Source organism: Trachymyrmex septentrionalis, unplaced genomic scaffold (assembly GCF_001594115.1).
Source record: "Trachymyrmex septentrionalis isolate Tsep2-gDNA-1 unplaced genomic scaffold, Tsep1.0 scaffold70, whole genome shotgun sequence".
In the NCBI taxonomy this organism is placed as follows: Eukaryota; Metazoa; Arthropoda; class Insecta; order Hymenoptera; family Formicidae; genus Trachymyrmex; species Trachymyrmex septentrionalis.
In genome coordinates this window covers 2,231,532-2,251,574 of record NW_017305885.1, presented here as the reverse complement: position 1 = coordinate 2,251,574, position 20,043 = coordinate 2,231,532, and the positions used below count along the sequence as shown (strand labels likewise).

Below are 20,043 nucleotides of genomic sequence, written 5' to 3'. Positions count from 1 at the left end.
ATATACCTTGAAAAATAAAACAGCAAGAAAAAAGCCATCTTTAGATAAAAAGAAGATAAGTATATGATTAGATTTTTCTCTTTAAATCGCACAGCTTTGTAATTAAATAAATAAAGTATTTCATGTTTTACAATTGAAATTTAATCATTTGATAGAAGAAAGTCGCTGATACTGAGATAGAATTCCTAAAAAGACACCTCTTTATTTCTTGGAAACTAATTATTGTAGTTTATTAATATTGATAAAGACATAATCTGTTTATATAACTAAAGAAGTAAAAACTCATAATTCATATATTTGTGACTTATTTTTGTACAAAATCAATTAAAAAGAAATTCTACAAATGCGAAAATAAAATTCTTACTTTTCTTTGCATAGTTCAAATAATAATAGCTTCTACTATATATTAATATTACATCATTTTATATATTTGTAGTTTCCTAAATCATTTTATTAATGTATTTTTTATTTTTTTTGTAATATAATTTTAAATATATAAAATAGGAGTGCAGCGTAAATTGCATTATAATGTCAAATAGTCCTATTAGAGCTGAAGGCAATCATGTATTTGTACAAAAACTTTCAAAAAAAGGAACTTACATATACTTGCGTTACATATTTGCGTCTTGCGGAACAGTACGCATATATGTAAATCAACAAAATACGTTTTATTGAAGTAAAAAGGTTCTAAAAAATCTTACATTCATTCACTTGTATTTTATAAGTGACTTCTATGAAAGGAAAAAAAAACAGAAATACGTGATTTACTATCTATTGTGTTAATTTTAGAGCCCATTTTATCAGACGCTCATTTTTGCTTATCTTACGACAAAGTTTATTATTATTAACTTTAGCAAAATTAGAAACGGTATTATAAAAACTGCTATATTATCTGATAGTAGACACTTTCTAGTTTGTATTTTGTTCCTGAAGTTTTGTTTTTAGCTTTTGTTTAAAAAATATTGTCTAAAAACAAAGTAGTCATTATCCGACTTTTCTTCAAATAATACTTTTAAAAAATGTAAGTAAAACTTGAAGAATAGAAGCATAGATTTTTTGTCGATTTCTACCGCATTAACGAACATCAAAGAATATTCAGAGACGAGAGTCGGTATTCCTTGATACTGCCTGTCATGCTTTCACCGATACAATTTTGTCTCGCGAAAGGGAGAACTCTAGAGGAAAAGGAACATACATCTTTAAATCTATATATGAATTATGATGACATGTTATACGTTGTTGGAATGGATTCTACAACGGAGGACCACCATATCTATTATGTCGACGATGCGACTGTTCGCCGCAAAATTTTGCCACTTTGCACAAAGAGACGGTGTCGAGAGAGAATCCAATATTGCGTGGGAGTTGTTCATGGGGTTGGTAAGGGGTTCCAGCCCCGTCTTCGTCCGACAGGCCGACGCCCTTGCGCCACGGACATCGACCGTATTCTACCAGACTTAGAAATGACCAGACTTTTATTTGGATAAAAAATATTTATTCTTCAACAAATTGTAATACTGCAAGTATTTAAATAAAAAAAAAAATTCTTTTAAAAATATTTTTAGTGTTGAAAGTTCTTTCAATACAATTTCTTCAGATTAACAATCGAAAGGAAAGTCGACTTTACGATAATCAATTCCCGAACATAAATAAAAATAACATATTATTTTTACATAATAATGATTTTATTTATTTAATATTGTCCAACATTTCGGTTGTGTCGATATTTTTTATTAAAATATCGATTTGCAGCATTGAGCGTTGAATAAAAAAATAAAAATAAAAAGTCAAATATTTTGCCATGAGATGAAAGTGTTATAAGCATCCCTATTCATGCATCCCCATTCACGCCTCGAATTTCTTCCCCATCTAAATTGCTCCGGTTTCAATACGCTTAGTTCGCGCAGCGTGTAAGACTCGAGATCGATTAACGAAGTTACGCTCGTCAAGACACACCCTCGGGTTGTAACCGCGTAAATTGCTATATTTTTCGACGAATGAAGACGAATTGTCTTATGCTGTAGTGAATTACGAGCGCGATTTGCAAGATTGAGTTATTACAGTCTGCGATTCCACTAATTACGTATATATCAACAAGAGAGAAATGATAGAGAAGAAAGACAGAAAACTTAAAAATAAATAAACCTAATATTATCAATTTGTATGAATGAATATATTGTTCTACTTGTTATTATAGTTATTGAATATTTTATTTTATATAAATGTAGAAGTAATTATTACTTGAATTGATATTTTTAAATTCACCGTAATACAATAAAAATTTATGTGAACAAATGCTCTTTATTTATATTATAAAAATGACGAACGACGAAAATTGCCGAACTTAACTCTCGATGTCGTCAGAGGAAATCGCGTATCTTTCGCACGCGACGATTGCCAATTTCCGTTTGATCGTTCGACGAATTCGATAGAATCTAATTTTCTCCCTACAGGCTCGGGTATATTTGGAAAATTTCCGTAAATTAATCTCCCCGTTATACACTACCACCACAAAGAAAAAGAACAAAGATGAACACAAATTATATAATACTAAATGTCTTCATAAAACATTGTCTGTTGTATCGTTTCAATTATTCTGTTGACGTCGTATATTAAGATCAAGGCTTTTGTATTAGAAGACCTTTAACTATTATGACCGTCATTTAAATGTCAAGTACATGCAGAAGTGTCGTAATGACCGCGCCCTTCACTCTACATTGATGTTAAAAATATATATGTCTAAGAAAAAAATATTTAAAACTAAGGAAAGATTAAATTTAATACTTTATGTCAAATTTTAATAAACAAAAATTTTACATATAGAAGGAGTAACAATTATTATATAGTTACCAAATAATCTAGGTAAAATATCAATTTCATAACATCTCATATGACTATGTGCGTAATTGAAACACGCTTGCGACATTTTTATACGTGCTATCTGGATTAAAAGAATGATAGCTATTTCGGAACTATTCGACATGCGAATTGGCTACGTCTTTCGTGAACGGTTCTACAAGTCTCGAGGATGGCTGTTATTGATTAGAAAGAAGGTTTGAAGCCAGGAGTAGCTGAGTTACCCTTGTCTTTTTCCTGGGTTTCGAGCCTGTGTTGCGCGCACGTGGCCGTCGCGCCCCATTCATAACAACCCCCAGCAACACCCTAAGATCACCCTAGCCGAGGTATACAGCTGTTGCCATGGGAGACATATCGGTACCTTATTAAGACAGTTCGATAATACCTACACTCCTCAACGAGTTTTATCGGCCGATCGTATAATATAAGGACGCTGTTTATTGCTTGAGCGATGCTTTTACGATGCGGTGAATTGTTTTAATGAGTATGCGGAGTTTGATGTCGAACGACAGCTTTTAATTGCAAATCAGTTTTCAGTAGCGCGAAATCTACTTTTTTCTCTTTTATGTATTTATAAAGCGTTCTAATTTCCTGTTGAAATCACGCGACGCCTGTTGATGTTACATTCGTTTTAATAGCGGAAGTTGCGACGATCATGTCTTTATCGTTTAGCACATCATAAAGATGAGTATCTGCTTTCTGTTACAGACCTTTCGAAGAATCGTTTCAGTGAGTTACCGGAGGAAGTCACAGAATTTTCATTCCTCGAAAAGCTGCATCTTTATCATAATGCCATAAGAATAATCCCGGAAACCGTCGTAATGCTCCAATCCTTGAACTACCTCGATCTTAGGTTGGTACATAAAAACACACACACACACATACACACACATTGAATTGCGCGATACAATAGTATATATAGATATAGATACAGGCATTTTATATAATACATATGACGTTGATAACATTAAGCTCCTGCTAGAGTGCGCGTAGCATAGTATAATTAAAAATTTAAAACACTTTGAAAGTTATTGGAAGAATAATTAATTAACTACGTATAATTGTATAATTAATTATTGAGTGTACTATAATTATTCATTAAATAATTCTTTTGATTAAAAAAAATTTCAATTTTTGTCTCAAAGAGACACATTTCGAATAATTTTTGATAAGCCGTATCTATTATAAAAAATTAATTCCTGAAATATTTCTGAAATATTTTGAACAAATTGTTCATAATTGTTAAAATAATCTACTAAAATTAAGTAATTGATGTTTCTATAATTGATTATCCGTTTCAACTTGCGAATATAATTTTTGCGAGAATTTATTTAAAGAAAATATTATAATTCAACAGTCGAAACCAATTGACGTCGCTACCTCGAGAGATATGCAGGCTACCCCTTCAGACGTTGCTAGTCGCACACAACAGATTAGCATCTTTGCCAGACGAGCTGGGCAGAATGACAGTATTGGCAGAACTGGACGCAGGTTGTAACGAAATCACAAGTCTTCCACCTCGAATGGGCGACCTTGCGCAACTCCGGTCTCTAGACTTGAGGAGCAACTTGCTGGTGCACCTGCCTATAGGTAGGACCACCTTTTTAATGCAATCGCGATATATACAACAGATGTTTATCACGCTCGAATAAACTCGCTGCTTTAATCACGATTAAGAAATAATTGAATTTATCTGTGTATATTGAATCAATCTGTTCAATAAGTATTTGCGAAATAGATCTCTCTCTCAAAAATTTACTGGGAATTTAAAAGTAACTCTCAGTAAATTAATTCTAACAAAGCCAACACTCGCGAAAGAGAGAAAGTCAATCTTGATAAATTAATTCTAAATAAATCTTTTTATTTATTCGTTAAGCAAAATAAAAAAAAGTTAATTTAAAAAAAAATGAAAAGAGATTTGAAAGAAATTAAAGATATTAGTTATGATTGGTCTGTCAAAGAGATTAATATCTCAGGATTGATGATCAAGTGCAAAAAATTAAGTTTTTTACATTATATTTTTATATATAGAACTGACGTACCTGAGGCTCGTGAAGCTGGATATTAGCGGTAATCGAATATCTGTACTTCCAAACGAGATGAGGAAGATGAAAAGCTTGGTGGATTTCAAACTGTCCGACAATCCGCTCACTTCGCCGCCTGCCTCGGTGAGCATTAGCGATCATGATTCGTCCGTGTTTTCGCTCAAATCTTCTTTCCGCAATACACATTCCTACGCTCTTTCCTCGACAGATTCTTTCTAATAAAACTGTACGTCATGTTACTTCAATTGAACTGCCGTTTTATAATCACAGACTGTCTACGGAACTGCTTACAAAACCAATGCCTTTCGCTTCGTACTTCATTCGAGACTTTATTTGAATTCATGAATCAGTACCTCGCCGTTCGAAAACGTTTAATATCATTCTGTACATTGCCGGAAGGCAACAAGATACAAAGGAAACGCGAGACGTCTTTCCTTCGAGAATACCGGTCTCATATGCTAAAGTTCTTACTGCCGGTTTCAGCTATGCATTCGCGGGCGAACGCACATTTTCAAGTACTTGGAGAGGCAGGCAGCGAAACACGAGAGGGCCAGAGGCGGTCGAACGCGGCGGGCACCTCTGGATGCAAGAGGTCATGCGACGTTGGACACGAGGTCGCATCGACGACACAACGTCGACAGTGGATACAGCACCAGCGACGGTGTCGACAAACGTTGGTCCCAAGAGATCCACAGCGCGGTTAGTTTCACCGTCGCTCTCGTGGCCTTTTCGCTATCGCTACATCTCCTGCACACACTCTACAGCTACTTCTTTGCGAAGCTATTCGGCGAGTCCGCCGCCGAATTGCCCGCGGATCTTTGATCCAGACACAAGCACTTTCGCTTTTACTTTTCCGAAGGAAACTTTGAAGGATATAAATGACCATATTGTATTATATACAATTCAAATGGAATAAATGCTTTTAACTCTTTCATTAACGAAGAAAATGCTGTAAGAAATAAATAAGGATATTACAGCATTTGCTTATGCACATAGTTGAAATACTTATTTGTGTAAATAAAGGATTAGATATTAGTAGAGGTATCTATTAAAATATAACAGTATATAGTAAAACAATAGCATTGTAGAACATACTTTTGATTCCTATTTTTAAAATGCTTTAGAACAAATGCTTTTGCTTATCTAGGTACTTCTTTTTTAGAAGTTTTAATTCTTTTATTCATATGACTTTTTAGAATTGTGTTAGAGAAATTATTATACAACCTTGATCATAAGTATAAAGTACTACTAAATATTTATTTTCATAACAATTTTAATACTTTTTCAGCCTTCCTCGTTAGTCTTCTGTTAGTATTACCGTTTTTTTTCCAAGAAAATGCAAAAAATTGAAAGTGCTTTATACCATAGCCAAGGCTGTGCATTTTTCTGTAAATTTCTATGCAATTTTTGTATATAAATTATATTGTATATAAAGAACAAATTTGTCTGAGAAATGCGAGCGACTTCGCGTTTGATTTTTAATATAAATCATTGTATAAAGTGCATGAATAAACTTCTACTAGTGCACAAGACGCACACAATCTACGATTTTACATGCCTCCTGTTGGCCACCGTTTGCAGGTACACGACGGCGAAGTTCGCAGTTTGTGGCGGCAGGAATGTTCACCGCTCTCGATAACGCTACCGCACGAGGTAGGCGTGAATGGATCTTGCAGTGGCACGTCGACGCCCAGCACGATTTCACCCGGGGAGCACACGTCCCTGGAGGATGAGTTGGGCAAGGTAGGCTAATACATAAGATTTTCTAGCGTTATCGTTATTCTGATTATTTCAAGAAAAAATTTAAGTTATGAAAAAAATATTGACGTACAATTTCTTAAATTTTATTAATAATAATATTGTTTTTTAATATTTCCACTTCTCTACTTTTTATATTCAGCAAATGTCGATTGCTGTATTTGTTGATTTTGATTCATACGAATGATTTAAAACTAGAAATTATAATATCTCAAAGTAATTAACTTTTATGACAACTGGAGAAGTCAGATTTCTATAAAAGATAGTAGCATAGACTGATTAAGTTCTGATAATTAAGATAATGGAAAAAATATATTTGTTATTATTATCAAGAGCTAATCGCACGATGTAGATTTCTGTCTAAAATAAACGTTTAAGCAATAAACTGTAGTACGGAATTTAAAGGATGACATAACCGCTATATTTAGCTGCCGAATAGATCTCAAGTCGAGCTACGATAATGATAGTAGTCGACAAACCGTTGTTGGCTGTCACTCAAATCTCGTTATAAAGCCTTGACCCAATAAAACATCATTTTTACGACGACGTTTCAAAATTACGAATGCATGCTGCATCAATAGTAAATGTTCGTATATACTTAATGTATGGCGAAATCGCTTTCTCATATTTACTGTTTCTTTTATACATTGAAGGCTGAACTTCCTTTAACAAGAATTTATTTTGAAATCTATAATTAAAATCTGTAATTAAAGTGATTGACAAAACATAATTTCGTGATAAAATATAACGTTAATTAAGAGCGCTAATTGAAAACATTATTTCTTATCTAGAGATAAAGATTTTTAATTCCAAGATAAAAAAGTGAAAAGACAAAGTTAAATTAATATTAAACTTAATATATTATATTATTAACTTAATTTATTATATTAATATTAAATTTAAAACTATTCCTGTTTAATTATTAAGATGTCTTACGAAGTAGCAAAAGTTATAATTCACGTTCTTATACGAAATCTCTTGCAGGCGATGGTACTGCACGATCAACTGGAAAAGAGAAGATTAGAGAGGAGCACCTCTGAGAATGGGGCAGACATTAGAAGACCAATGATCTCTGGCCTTCATCACACATCGATTACGCCACCTGGGTGAGTGAAGCCTTTCGCTAAGATGATCAATGGGTCAATTACCCGATCCGCGTGCTTTCCCTCGAAACAAACGAGCGCGTTCCCTCGATGTTTGCAATTGATATTGTGATACAAATTGTCACGGTAGTTTACATACATATACATATACGTATATTTTTGCATGCGTGCATGTGCATTATCGTGGCTGGCAATCCCTTTTTACAGCCATCTGGAGTCCACGCATTTGACGAGTCAATCGCAGCAGATATCATCCGCACAGCAATCAGTACACCCGCTCCAAACTGCAACCGGTACCACTGCAATGGTGAACGGCGACGATAAGAGGCCGTTCAATCATATACAGACGTACAGGTAACTTTGCTTTGGACCGTACCAACAAAAGCCCTTGTCCGTCCGAATTTATCTCATGTTATCACGTTTGCGTTACTCATTTACTCATTCGTATGACTATGGTAGGCGCGCCTGGTAATGCTGTGACGTATTACATGCGTTGAGCAACTACGATTGACTTTATCGTATCAATCCTCTTCAGTATGCAAATAACGGGCATTTGTGATTGTAATTAAATATTTAACTCTTCGGTACCACTCTCATTATGGCACACTCGAGGTTTCTTTCAATTTATATGTTATAACTTTTTATTAATAAAGATATATACATTTGTTTGTATCGTATTATATTTCTTAATGTCTGACGTTTTAATTGAAAAAAATTTGTTACATGTTTATTTTTATGCAATATTTTTACACAGTATCTGTATGGTAAGTACGTGATAAAACGATATAGAGTGGCAACGAAGGTTTAAGAAAAAAGAATGTGTATATAAAATGTACATGCTATTTACATACAGATATATAAAATATGATATAATTAATCGTCTTCTGAGGAATATCTAATCAATAAAAATTATTTCTAAAGTATTACAAATTAGAGGATTAATACATTGTGAGATTGTAATAATGCTTTCGGTATTTTATACATTGTCTTGCTTCATTCATACAATCTTGCAATCATTCATACTCGCCAAGGATCATCAAATAACATTCGTGAAAGTTTCATATCATGTTCTTACGCAATCTACGACAGTGTTCGCTTTGATATAAACTATTTTATTCTTAGGGAATACAAAGAAGCTCTGAAGCAGCAGAGAGCTAATGAAGGTTTAAGCGTATACAGACCTCGTGAGCAAGTGACGCCTCCAGGTAACGAGACGCAAAACGAAACCGACATGGGCAACAATAAAGAAACCATTGCTCTAACTGGCAAGCAAATCTTCAACGAAGATAATGCATTAAAGAGGCCAGTGCAGAAAGTTACTCCGTCGCGAATAAACTACCAAAGCACGCCAATTATCAACGGTAGTAATAATGATTACAACAATAAGAACGGAAAATATCTTGAGCAACCTTATAAAAAACCTAGTTCGCCTATTAAAACTTCGAGTAGTATTCTCTCCACAAATACGAGTCCAGCGCATGCGCCCAGATTGGTGAAAACTGCTGTTGGTTACGTTGAAGGTAATTATTTAAATTAAACAAAATCAAAAAGAAAATTATAAATTTGTTTGTAGATAAATACACTTGCAGTTGATGTATAAGAGCAATTTTATATTTTACAAAAATTTCTCTTATACATTTTATGCAGTGTAAGAGAGGACTTTGATTACACAATATGCTTATAGTATGCGTATGTTTATTAGGCAACAACAGTCCCAGTAGAAACGGCGGCAGTCCGAAATCCCCGCGATCCGTCACATGGAATAGTAATGTGCCTGAAAAGTATTCCTTTACTATGAGGAGAGAGTTTGAACGTGCCAAAGAAGAGGCTGATCTCATCGAACAACTACGAAATGTAAGCATCATAACGAAAAACAACTGTAATTACTTATGAAAAGCAACTTTGTAATATAATCAAGAATATATTTATAATAGCACATAGAGACGAGATTGAAGATGGCATTGCCAGAGGATCTTGCACCAGCGTTAACGGATGGTGTTGTTCTTTGTCACCTGGCGAACCACGTTAGACCGCGATCAGTTGCTAGTATACATGTTCCTTCTCCCGCTGTAGTGAGTATTTTTTCGCCATTTTGTGATATATTCCATATATCAATAGACTGATTTAACTTGTTTTTTTAGCCTAAGCTGACAATGGCACGATGCAGGCGTAACGTTGACAACTTCCTCGAGGCGTGTCGGAAGATTGGCGTTGATGAGGTAAGAAACATTCTTCTTGTTAAATAATTTCAAAGAAGTTTGTGCTTCTCTTTCGCTCAGAGTATACTACACATGCATGAGACACGCTGTCATCATTAGTGTATTGTATAATGTCATGTTGATAGGGTGGATACTTCCATACCAAATAAATTAATCCGATGTGTTTCTAATTTTTCTTTAACAATGGTGATGTGGTAAGAGAATCATGATAGTACTTGATCGACCGTGCGTGCTTCGTTGAAGAGTAGAATGTAAAACTGGTTACGAGACTTAGTGCGAAAATTTAACTCTTTACGAAGCACAATTACCAGATATTCTCATCGAGCGTTATCCTTAGACCAGATCTATCGAATATACTTGGTGAACAGTCGGGCGGAAAAATTTATCGCATATTATTCGTAACCGAATGTTTGTGTACATCGTGACTAACGCTTCGGCAGTCTAGCCGTCTCACTTCTCGATGACACTTTCAACGACTACTAGTCAGTCCCCGAATTCGAACTGATTTTTAGCGAATTGCAAACCAATTTTATGAAAACGTACGGTATAACTATAAAAATATAAGTGCAGAAAAGAAGAAAAATGAATTAGCGAAGAAGCTTTAGTTGCATGTGCCTATAGATTTCAATTCGCTTTTGTGTTGCTTCTTCGGGGAATAGTCTGTACTTCGGGTTCTCACCTTTCCTGCCATCATCCGAATATCTTACCGATTAATATCCATGGACTAACTATCCTAAACTATACAAACAATCCAAATAATTCTTCATTAATCATTATATAAAATATTACTATGTTACTGTTGCTTTTTCCTGTCCATTCTTCCTCCCTTGATTGTTTTCTAGATGGAACTTTTAATCATTAAGGAACGAATAAATTTATTACAATCGACTTTAACAAGCATTGTAAAGTAAAACTTCATTAAAGAAAATCAGAATCAAATAAATTAACTCTATCAAAAGTTCTTTTGCGAAGACAAACGATTTCCTTTTATCACATAGTGATACGTCGAAGTGTAACAGAACGGCTATCCCCCGAGGAACGCTTCTTTTCTCATTGATACAAAAGTAGGGCCTTCCTCGGAGAGGACAGAAATATGCGTTTTAAGGCCACGTGAGAAATGTTCTCGCAGTGCGGTAAAATAGAAACTGGGACTGAGTAGTATCGTTGTTGGTGTTGCAGGAGGTGTTATTGGACGCGGACGCAATCATGGACGTGGGTTACATGGACGCGTACGGGCTGGAGGCTTTGGCGCGTCTCGTCACTGCTCTTCTCCTTGTTCGCGATGAGGGAGAGAATGGCACCGAAGAGCCGGCCGCAGATTCACTCCGTACGATTCAAGACCACGTTCTATCCGCGATGCTTTTTGCCACATTCCTATCCGCCCTAGTTCTGCTTTATCTATTCCCAATCCCCGATTAGTAAGACATTATTGCGAAAAAGAAGGATCTACGAATTAAGAAAGAAGGAGAAAAAGAGTGCCAGGATGGAAACTATGATATCTTGAGGCGGTAATTCTCAGAGTCTTTTTTTTTACTATCTTAATTTTGTTTTTGATACAAAGATACTGAGAACAACCGTCTCTTTCGAACAACGATGCACACGACACTTTCAATGTTCGTTTTACGACTTTGTCTTTAGGGCTATATATTATTTCCATAAACTTTATTTATACTTGTATTTATCAAAATTCAAAAAAGTGTCGTGTCAGATTTGACTTTGATGTTGAAATTCTCAATGGTGTTTAGCAAATTAAATGAAGAAAAAATGTACATTAATATTCGATAGATGCGGCACGCTTTTTTTTTTAAGAAGACAGTCTAAATGTTTACGTAATGTTTTACGTAACATGAACAGAACACTATAGGATTGTCATCGACATCAAAGTACTCTGTAATTTTTTAAAGTGTCTTCCGAAGAGGATTAAAAAACGGTTTGCTATTGCCGCATCTAGACGCTTTAAAGAATATCAGAACATATCTTTTGTCGCATATGAAATTGTCGCCAGGGGCAAAGTACTTAGTTTTCGAGAACCTATTCATCACAATAGTAACTTTAACAAGATTGTTTGCTTTTTTTGACCTACGCTTACATAACTTTTCTCGCTCAAGCATATAAACGAGAAATTTTGCAGTCAGCGGAGAATTTTCGGAGGTAGTTTTTAAGTGTTGATAGGCAGCTCGGAATGGAATGTTTAATCAGCTAAATATTATGTAAGTCTGTACCTTTTTTGTTTCAAAAAGTCTTCATTCTTTATCGACAATTGCAAACGGGAATGTCAGCGGAAGTTTACGTATAATAATGTCCCTTGCAAAACACGAAGTTTTATTTTGTATTCTATGTGCTCGTTAATTTTTTCCGAGCTTACTACGAATTAACAAAATCAAAGAGCGCAATCAAAGTGGAAGGCGCTCGCATATCACGTTTAGTTGTGAATGTACCTTACAGAATGAACCAGTTATATGATCGCCGCTTGCACTCGTGCAAGTCGGCTGTCGTCGGCTAGACCGATGAAATAATATTTTGATAAAAAGGAAATGAAAGGTTAATGGTCGAAATCAAAAGTTGATGCGCAATACTCGTTCCAGAATTGTATAAGTCGTATATCCCGTTTGACTTTCCGAATTCTCGGAAAGTATTCATTGCCTTGTATACGATGAAAACCTCAGAATCCCAATTAACTGGTATTGCGACATCATCTTTTTTGTCTGGGTCTGCGATTGTCCCTCAGGAAGAGAAGAAAGAGTAAAGGGAAGGATAGCTACGATGCCTTCGACGGCAATATTTTTTTAAGATTCGACCAATAAACTGCCTGCGGCTTTTTCAAGATTGGTGGGTCTGTGATAGGTAGCCTGCGAGTGTTACAGGATTCACAAAAAGGTGCTAAGGGAATCTCTTTCAGTTCTAGGATTTTCTATTTTGGTAATGTAAGGTATAACAAAGGAGGGTTTAAAGATAGTGGTGAAATTTATATTCATCCATAAATTTATTGCTTCCTTTATTCGTATATAATTTCATAAGTAGTTCGATTGTCTTCTTTGTCAATTTGTCCAGCATAAGAAACAACGTTTTCGTTTCAGGATGAAAGAAACAAGACAGAGCACTCTTTGATACTTTGTCGACCAAACTGTTTGGTTGTAGTTTAAAAAAGTTACTTATTTTAGATTAATGTTACTTTGATCTCGGCATTAATTTTAGTCGAGTTTTAATTTTGAAAGATAAGGAATGTGAATTTTGGAATTTGGAAGATACAAATATGAAAAGTATATTTTCCACCGAGATTTCAAAATCACGGTTAAACGTAAAAATCAAGTATCTATACTAATTATAGTAATTATTCGACCTGATTATATTGTAATATCAAAATTTAAACTGACAAAAACTGTATGGACACTTCAACTTTTCACAAAAAGTACGTCGACTTAAACTTTGAGATAGTTATTTCCTATAGTATCTAATTAGCCATAACTGTAAAAATAGAAAAAGTATGAAAAAGCAACCAATCGAGATCAAAGTGACAGCGATATACGATGGTAGAGACACGGTGCCTGCTATCTGCTAATTTATTTTCATAAAAACTTGATAGAAACGTAGAGGGCATAATATCGTCTATAATATGTGTAAGCGTATAACTTATACTTTAATGTTAAGAAAACATCCTTCAGATTTGTAAGACGGGATCTCTGTCGGAAAAAAAACAGATACCTACAATATTACGTCACATCTAGTTTATTGATAGACAGTGGACTTTTTAAATAATAATTTTGATACTAATCAACGCAGTACTAAAGATAGTGCCAAACTTCTCAACATGTTCCATTGAATGCGGCATACTTCATTTTTCCGACAAGGTCCACGGTCGTTGAAAAGATCTTGATGTGAAACAACACTAATCTTATGAATTACCGGAACGCTTAAGTCGAGCGTTTTGATAACTGCGGAAAGAACGATTTTGCAAAAGATTAAAAAATTAATTAAATACGGATCTAAAAATTTTGTTGAATTATGAAAATTATTATGTACAAAATTCAAACATAGACAAAACATTTTGACATATTAACAACAAGCTGAAGCATTCTATATAATTATTTCGATAATGTAATAAATATTTTCAGATTTGTATTTAACTAAATTTTTAGATACTTTAGCAGTATCATTCTTTTTGTATGGAAGATTTTTCAGAGAAGGACTGGAAGATTTTTCATAAAAAAAGAGACGTAGGATTCTTTTCGTAACATATTTCGTAAGTGGACCTTATAATGGGTGACCACTCTATATTTCGCGAGACTATCATACAAGCATAATATTTACACGTGCATCGTTGCGAGTCGACACGTGCATTATTCTATACAGCATGCCAGTGTAGTTTTTTAAGGGGTTGCAAGGTGAGCCGTATCTTCCATGATTTCTTATGACTACTCGGATTCAGTTCGCGATCTTGCCGGGAGATACATGCTTAAGCGGCATTGCATTTTCGCGTTTATAATCAAGTGGGTTTTGCACTTTCTAGTCTACAACAATAGTATCGTTAGTTATAAGTCGAACTATCTCCGTTCTAGTCAGATTATTTTTTCCCCTTGCATTTCTTTTCTTTTCTGTGACAGCAATTTATTGTGGCTTCTACGTATTTCATTTGCAACTGATGATTTCGTAGCTACTACTCATTTACTTAACCGCAATAATCAGTTTAGTCAATTTAAAAGAATGTTATATTTACTGGAACGCCCGGCGTTCATTTTCTACCTTCCTTAATTTATCTTATTAGCATCATTTCTTGCGTATAATTTATTTGTACAGAATATTGTCATATATAATTAATCTTTAAAACGGTTCCTTTTTTAACCTTGTTCGCTTTAATATTACTTCGCTACATTTATTTATTGAACAATACTTATCGAAAGAGGAATTTGCGCGCGCGTTTTCTTTTTGTACAAATTTTCTGTGAAAAATTAACACGATCCAATTATTCTAATAATATATAAAAATAACAATATACAGTCAAACGATTAACGATATATTATAGTATCTATAGTAATGCCTCTTTAAAAAAAAAAGACGAGAATGTCAGAAGCTTTCAACTACAATTGTCGACCGTAAGTTAAAGTAATTGCACCGTCAGTGAACAAATTATTATCTCCGGGCGTTCCGAATCTTAAACGCGTAATTAGGCGGTCCGCTAATAACTTCCGCGCTTACATCCAACGAGCGAATCGTCCATTATGGAATAACGAATGAACGGCCGAACGATGACAAGTCATCATTCGGATATTCCATTACGTTTAATCATCGATCATTACAATGGATGCCTAATGATCCTTTGCGGGGACGCGAATACGAATGGTCGCCACGTCACGTCAGTATTATTCTCATTAGAATTGGACGAGATGTCGAGGTATTGGGGTAGTATTCTCAACAATTTAAGACTGGATTCGAATTTACCATTTTATATCATTAGTTGCTTAGCAGAACGGTCCACGATTGATGTACGTAATTGCTCTAGAGAGATATGTTAAATCTTATCTTTGCAAATGGACCGGCACAATGATTTTATAATGATGCTATTAATGTAGCTATTATAGAAGTTATTAAGAGTGGCCAGTTAAAAATCGTTAGATTAAAATCAACATTTTACGTATAGAGTAAAATTCTGTATTGAATTTCAATTGGATCCAGTTGTACTAGTCGAGGATCAGTCTCGTAGATCGTAACAGTGAAATTTTACCAACAGCTTTCGCTTTTGCAAGAGGCTATATCGCTATTAAGCATATTCACGAAACAAAAAAGAAAGAGAAATACTTAAGGAGGGAGAAAAATACGAAATCATTCCGTTTGCGTTTAGCTTATGTGTATAATTTTTATAAAGTACGCGAAGAGAGAAAGCTTATATATGCAGAAATATATATATATAGAGATAGATATATTATATGAAAACAGATATATAGTTCGTTGAAACTAGTTCTTTTACGTCATTTCTGACCTTTTTTCTTCCGTTTTTTTTTTTAATGTTAACGTATGTAAGTCAATTAAATTATTCGCTAGCTCGATAAATCCACTTGGTGCTTGGTGTATTTTCGTCCATTGTTGTTTCCGTAAGCTTTTAAAGCTTCTCTTATCTATTTATATACATATCTATATTTATTCCGTGGCGTCTCTTTAAACGTTTCGTACTTGCACGATCGATCATACTTGCTCACTGAGCTGAAGACAATAATTTCTTTCTGAATAGGTATGTGGCCTAAGTGGGATCAGAATAACGAGTCCAGCATGATCGATTTATTTCAATTCGATCTTTGCATATAGGGCTATAATTGATCTCAAAAAACGCATATACGCACAATATATTTATATTGTTTCAAATCGGATTTAATTTCCATTACATCTATTAGAAATTATTTATTAGCATTTAATTAAAGAAAAAAAATATTTTTTAATCAAAATATAGATATTTGAGTAGATATTTGATTGTAAAATATTAGTAAATATTTGAAAATTGTTCTGAAGTGAATTATCAAATCTTGTTTAAATACGTCCATTAATGTTTCGCTTTGACTTCTAAGTTTCCTTAAATTTGTTTCTTTCAAGACAGAAATTTGGAAACAATTTTCAATCGAAAACTGTACATCTATATATAAAATATAAGTTATATATTATTAATTTAAAGAATTTAAACTAACTATTAGTAATTATTAAATAATATCCTATTACTTTCAAATTAATCTATAAATTTTTGATTGTAAGTTTACTTTTGTTGCATTATACAATAAATACATGTATAACAGTAAACGACAATCCAATGAGTGAATTAAATTTTTAAATAAAATATGTACTTAAAGTACTCAGAAACGTGCGTTTATTAGTCGAATACTGCCTAGATAATTTTAACGAGTACAATTATTTGACCCGAAGCAACGCCGTCAACAATTACGATCGAACCACCGATGTATCTGCAGATAGACTGATATCTTGCAGATATCATATCTCGCCAGTTTCGCAGTGTATTTTGTTATTCTGTCTTTCATATTTAATTTATTTATAAATTACTTATATACGACACTCGTCCGCCATCCCTAACGTTTTGTTATTAAAGAGAACGGTTCTAGTGGCGAAATGTATAATGCGAAAAGACAATCACATCGCATATTTTCATTGATTTCCGTCGAATTGATCGACCAAAAATCTCTTTAGTTGTTTCGCCACTTGAATTGACCTTGTTTTTCTCCTTTGAAGTATTCTCTGTAACGTTAATTATATGGATAAAAAACATAATGATTGTAATACTATAGCCATTTATAATAAAACATCCTTTTCTTAAAACTACTACGTTTATTTAGTAATAGAACACAATTAATCAAAAAAATTGTGAACTCGGTATTATCTTCTTCACTTTATTGCGTGTTACAAACGTTTTTATAAAAATTTTTGCAAAATAATCCTTACTTTAAAATTTAACGCACTTTAAACTATTATTATTTTTACCGATTCTTTTAATATTTTCAAAAAGCTTTTGTACATCTCGTTAGAGAGAAAGTTTCCTTAACTGAGTTTAAATTTGCATTTTTTTTTTAGATGTCTTTTGTTATCTAAACTCACTTTTATCTTTCTCTCGATTCATACATTTATATATTCGCTTATTATTCAAACATTTTCTTGTAAGTAAAAAATCAGATTTCATCATCTGATTTCTGATATCGCCTGATAAGACATTTTCGAAATTTATACTGATCATAGGTAAGAGATTCGTAGTATTTTATTCTACATTTTTATTTATAATACTTATATTTAATCAAAACAAACTCTCTGGGAGATATTTCTCATCTCCTGTAATATTTCGATATAAATACCGTTGTCTATAAAGGCAATATCGTAAAGTTAAAAATGAAAATGTATAATTTAAAGCTTTTTTCATATACACTACCGTCAGAAAGTTTAGAATGTGATATAATCTTAAAACATAATTTATGCTAAAATTATAAAACAAGTATAATAGTAATAAAAGTATAAAACAAGTTATATAGTAATTGTTTTTTTTACTTAATTACTATATCTTCAAGGTTATATAATACTGTACTAAAAAAAAATGGTACTTGTATATATTTTAAATAAAAAGAACACAAAATTAAATCTTTAAAACGCTTAAACTTTCTGACGGTAAGTATCTTTTAAATATTTATTTTTTTTTTAGATGTATTTCATGTTGTTTTTAGATTATAATTTAAATCAATCGCGCATTTTTATTTAAGACAGATGAAAATATTTGCGCAACAAGAAAACAGAGATGCTAAAGACGCGTACGTGCTTCTTGCTAATTTTTCAGAATCTCGTATGCTGTGCCAGCGACGTCTTGGAGGGAGGTCGCGGGGTCGTACGTGTCGCAGTCACTGTGTCCGAACTGTTGAGGTTTCACCAAACACGTTCACCCCTACAGACGTCCTCGAGTATGCCGAACCATGTGCCTGCTTAGCGCCAGACTATCTAATTTGTGAAATCGCCTGGCAAGAGAGTCCGGAGTCCATCTTTCTCTTGAGTAGGGAGAGGGAAAGAGGTGAGGACGAACTGCGAGCGAGGTGACAGCGACGGATGTGCTCGAAATGCACTCAGGATGCGCTCCTAGACAGAGACAGATGAGGAGCTGGACGTAACTCCTCTCCTTCGAATCGTAAGGACTGAACTGGAATTTGTTCAGTCGCTTCGGTTTCAGCGTAAACGAAACGTTCGTAGGTCGGCAATTTGACACGCGAGCTGATTAGTCAATCTTTAACTGATCTGATTATATAATTTTACTGATTATATAAAATTTGATTTCAAAAATAGCGTTCAATCTCATGAAATAGTTGAAAGAGAATAGAATTTTTAACCGAATTAGAAATTTCAAATAATTTCATGTATAAATTTTATATAGCAGATTATTTAGATATCTCTAAACTCTCCCCCGTCCTCCTCAGTTAAGAATTAAAATCAAAACTCGGAAGAAAAGTAGGATTTAGATTTAATAGCGATACTTAATTATTAAATATTAAACAAATAAAGACTTTTCAGATGATACATACAGCTGAAAGACGTAAAGACATCAAAAAGAGATACCAGTCTTTTAGACTTCCATTAGATATCTAAAAGACGTCATCTTAGGTATCTAAAGCGCTTTCTGAACCATAAAATGTCCTTTAAATGTCTGAAAGACTCGTATTTTTAGAATGTCTAGGGGACATTTTAGGATTTTTACGATATCCAGATTATCTCGAAACTAGTTCGAGAATCATTCTTAGAAATACAAGTTTCTGAAGTGATTCTTTATCAAACCGACAATAAGTCGCTTTGTCGCCACGTCTGTACGAACGCTCCGACGAATCGCTTTCGAAATCGCCACGAAGAACGATTCGTCAAACGATCGATCGCGCACCAAGCTAATCTATGTGAAGGAAACTCTTTTTTTGTATCCTTTCGCACGATAAGCTTTCTGGTGTTAATATCAAGCGACGGATTTCTTTCTTATCAAAATCGCTACGCGAATCTCAGATACGCACGAATTCGCGTACTTAATGTAACTGCGATCAACCATGACACACTTAATTAGATATAACGAATTTTATATCGAAAAAAACGAACACGATGATGCTTATTTTTGCTCGTAGTTGCAGCCGGGTCCTTCGAAATCTCGGGATGAAAACGGGGCGGATATTTTATAGAACTGCTAGACGGAATTCGGAGATATTGGAAGGACCTATCGAGATCCTTAGGTTGTATATCCACTTAAAATTTTCAAATATCGTTTAATTATCGTAAAACATAAAATTAAACGATTCAATTTTTACAAATCAAGAATATGTGATTAAATCCTGGTGAAAAAGGCAAAGAGAGTCTAGTGGACATTCAGTCTTAAGGCTCGATTTCGCTAGGCTGCTAAAAATATCGGAGCTTTCGAATAGTGTAGTCCTGTGTATCCGTGATCCAATATCTCGTATGCATGCGTCGCTACAAGCTGAATTTATAGACTAGGCAATCCGTAAATACGAGCACTCCAAAGAAGAAATACATCTGCGTTACACGAATTTTTTATTTCGATCGCTT

The 20,043-nt window shown here is 34.0% G+C and overlaps 1 protein-coding gene across 3 annotated transcripts in view; it reads left to right on the top strand.

The window, feature by feature from the left end:
* LOC108753694 (leucine-rich repeat and calponin homology domain-containing protein 1) overlaps positions 1 to 18,704 on the top strand; it is a 47,999-nt gene extending 29,295 nt beyond the window's left edge. Inside the window, exons 2-13 of one of the 3 annotated variants that reach the window (XM_018495530.1) lie at positions 3,565 to 3,709; positions 4,214 to 4,446; positions 4,888 to 5,024; positions 5,385 to 5,600; positions 6,483 to 6,644; positions 7,644 to 7,765; positions 7,970 to 8,116; positions 8,885 to 9,282; positions 9,465 to 9,616; positions 9,697 to 9,834; positions 9,904 to 9,981; positions 18,293 to 18,704. In XM_018495530.1, coding sequence (XP_018351032.1) covers positions 3,565 to 3,709; positions 4,214 to 4,446; positions 4,888 to 5,024; positions 5,385 to 5,600; positions 6,483 to 6,644; positions 7,644 to 7,765; positions 7,970 to 8,116; positions 8,885 to 9,282; positions 9,465 to 9,616; positions 9,697 to 9,834; positions 9,904 to 9,981; positions 18,293 to 18,439 — 2,075 coding nt within the window. In that variant the 3' untranslated portion in view covers positions 18,440 to 18,704. Of the gene's footprint in view, positions 1 to 3,564; positions 3,710 to 4,213; positions 4,447 to 4,887; positions 5,025 to 5,384; positions 5,601 to 6,482; positions 6,645 to 7,643; positions 7,766 to 7,969; positions 8,117 to 8,884; positions 9,283 to 9,464; positions 9,617 to 9,696; positions 9,835 to 9,903; positions 9,982 to 11,160; positions 11,985 to 18,292 lie in introns of those variants that run through there. The other 2 variants (XM_018495529.1, XM_018495532.1) reach the window with 2 other exon arrangements.
* Positions 18,705 to 20,043: the final 1,339 nt, after the last annotated feature.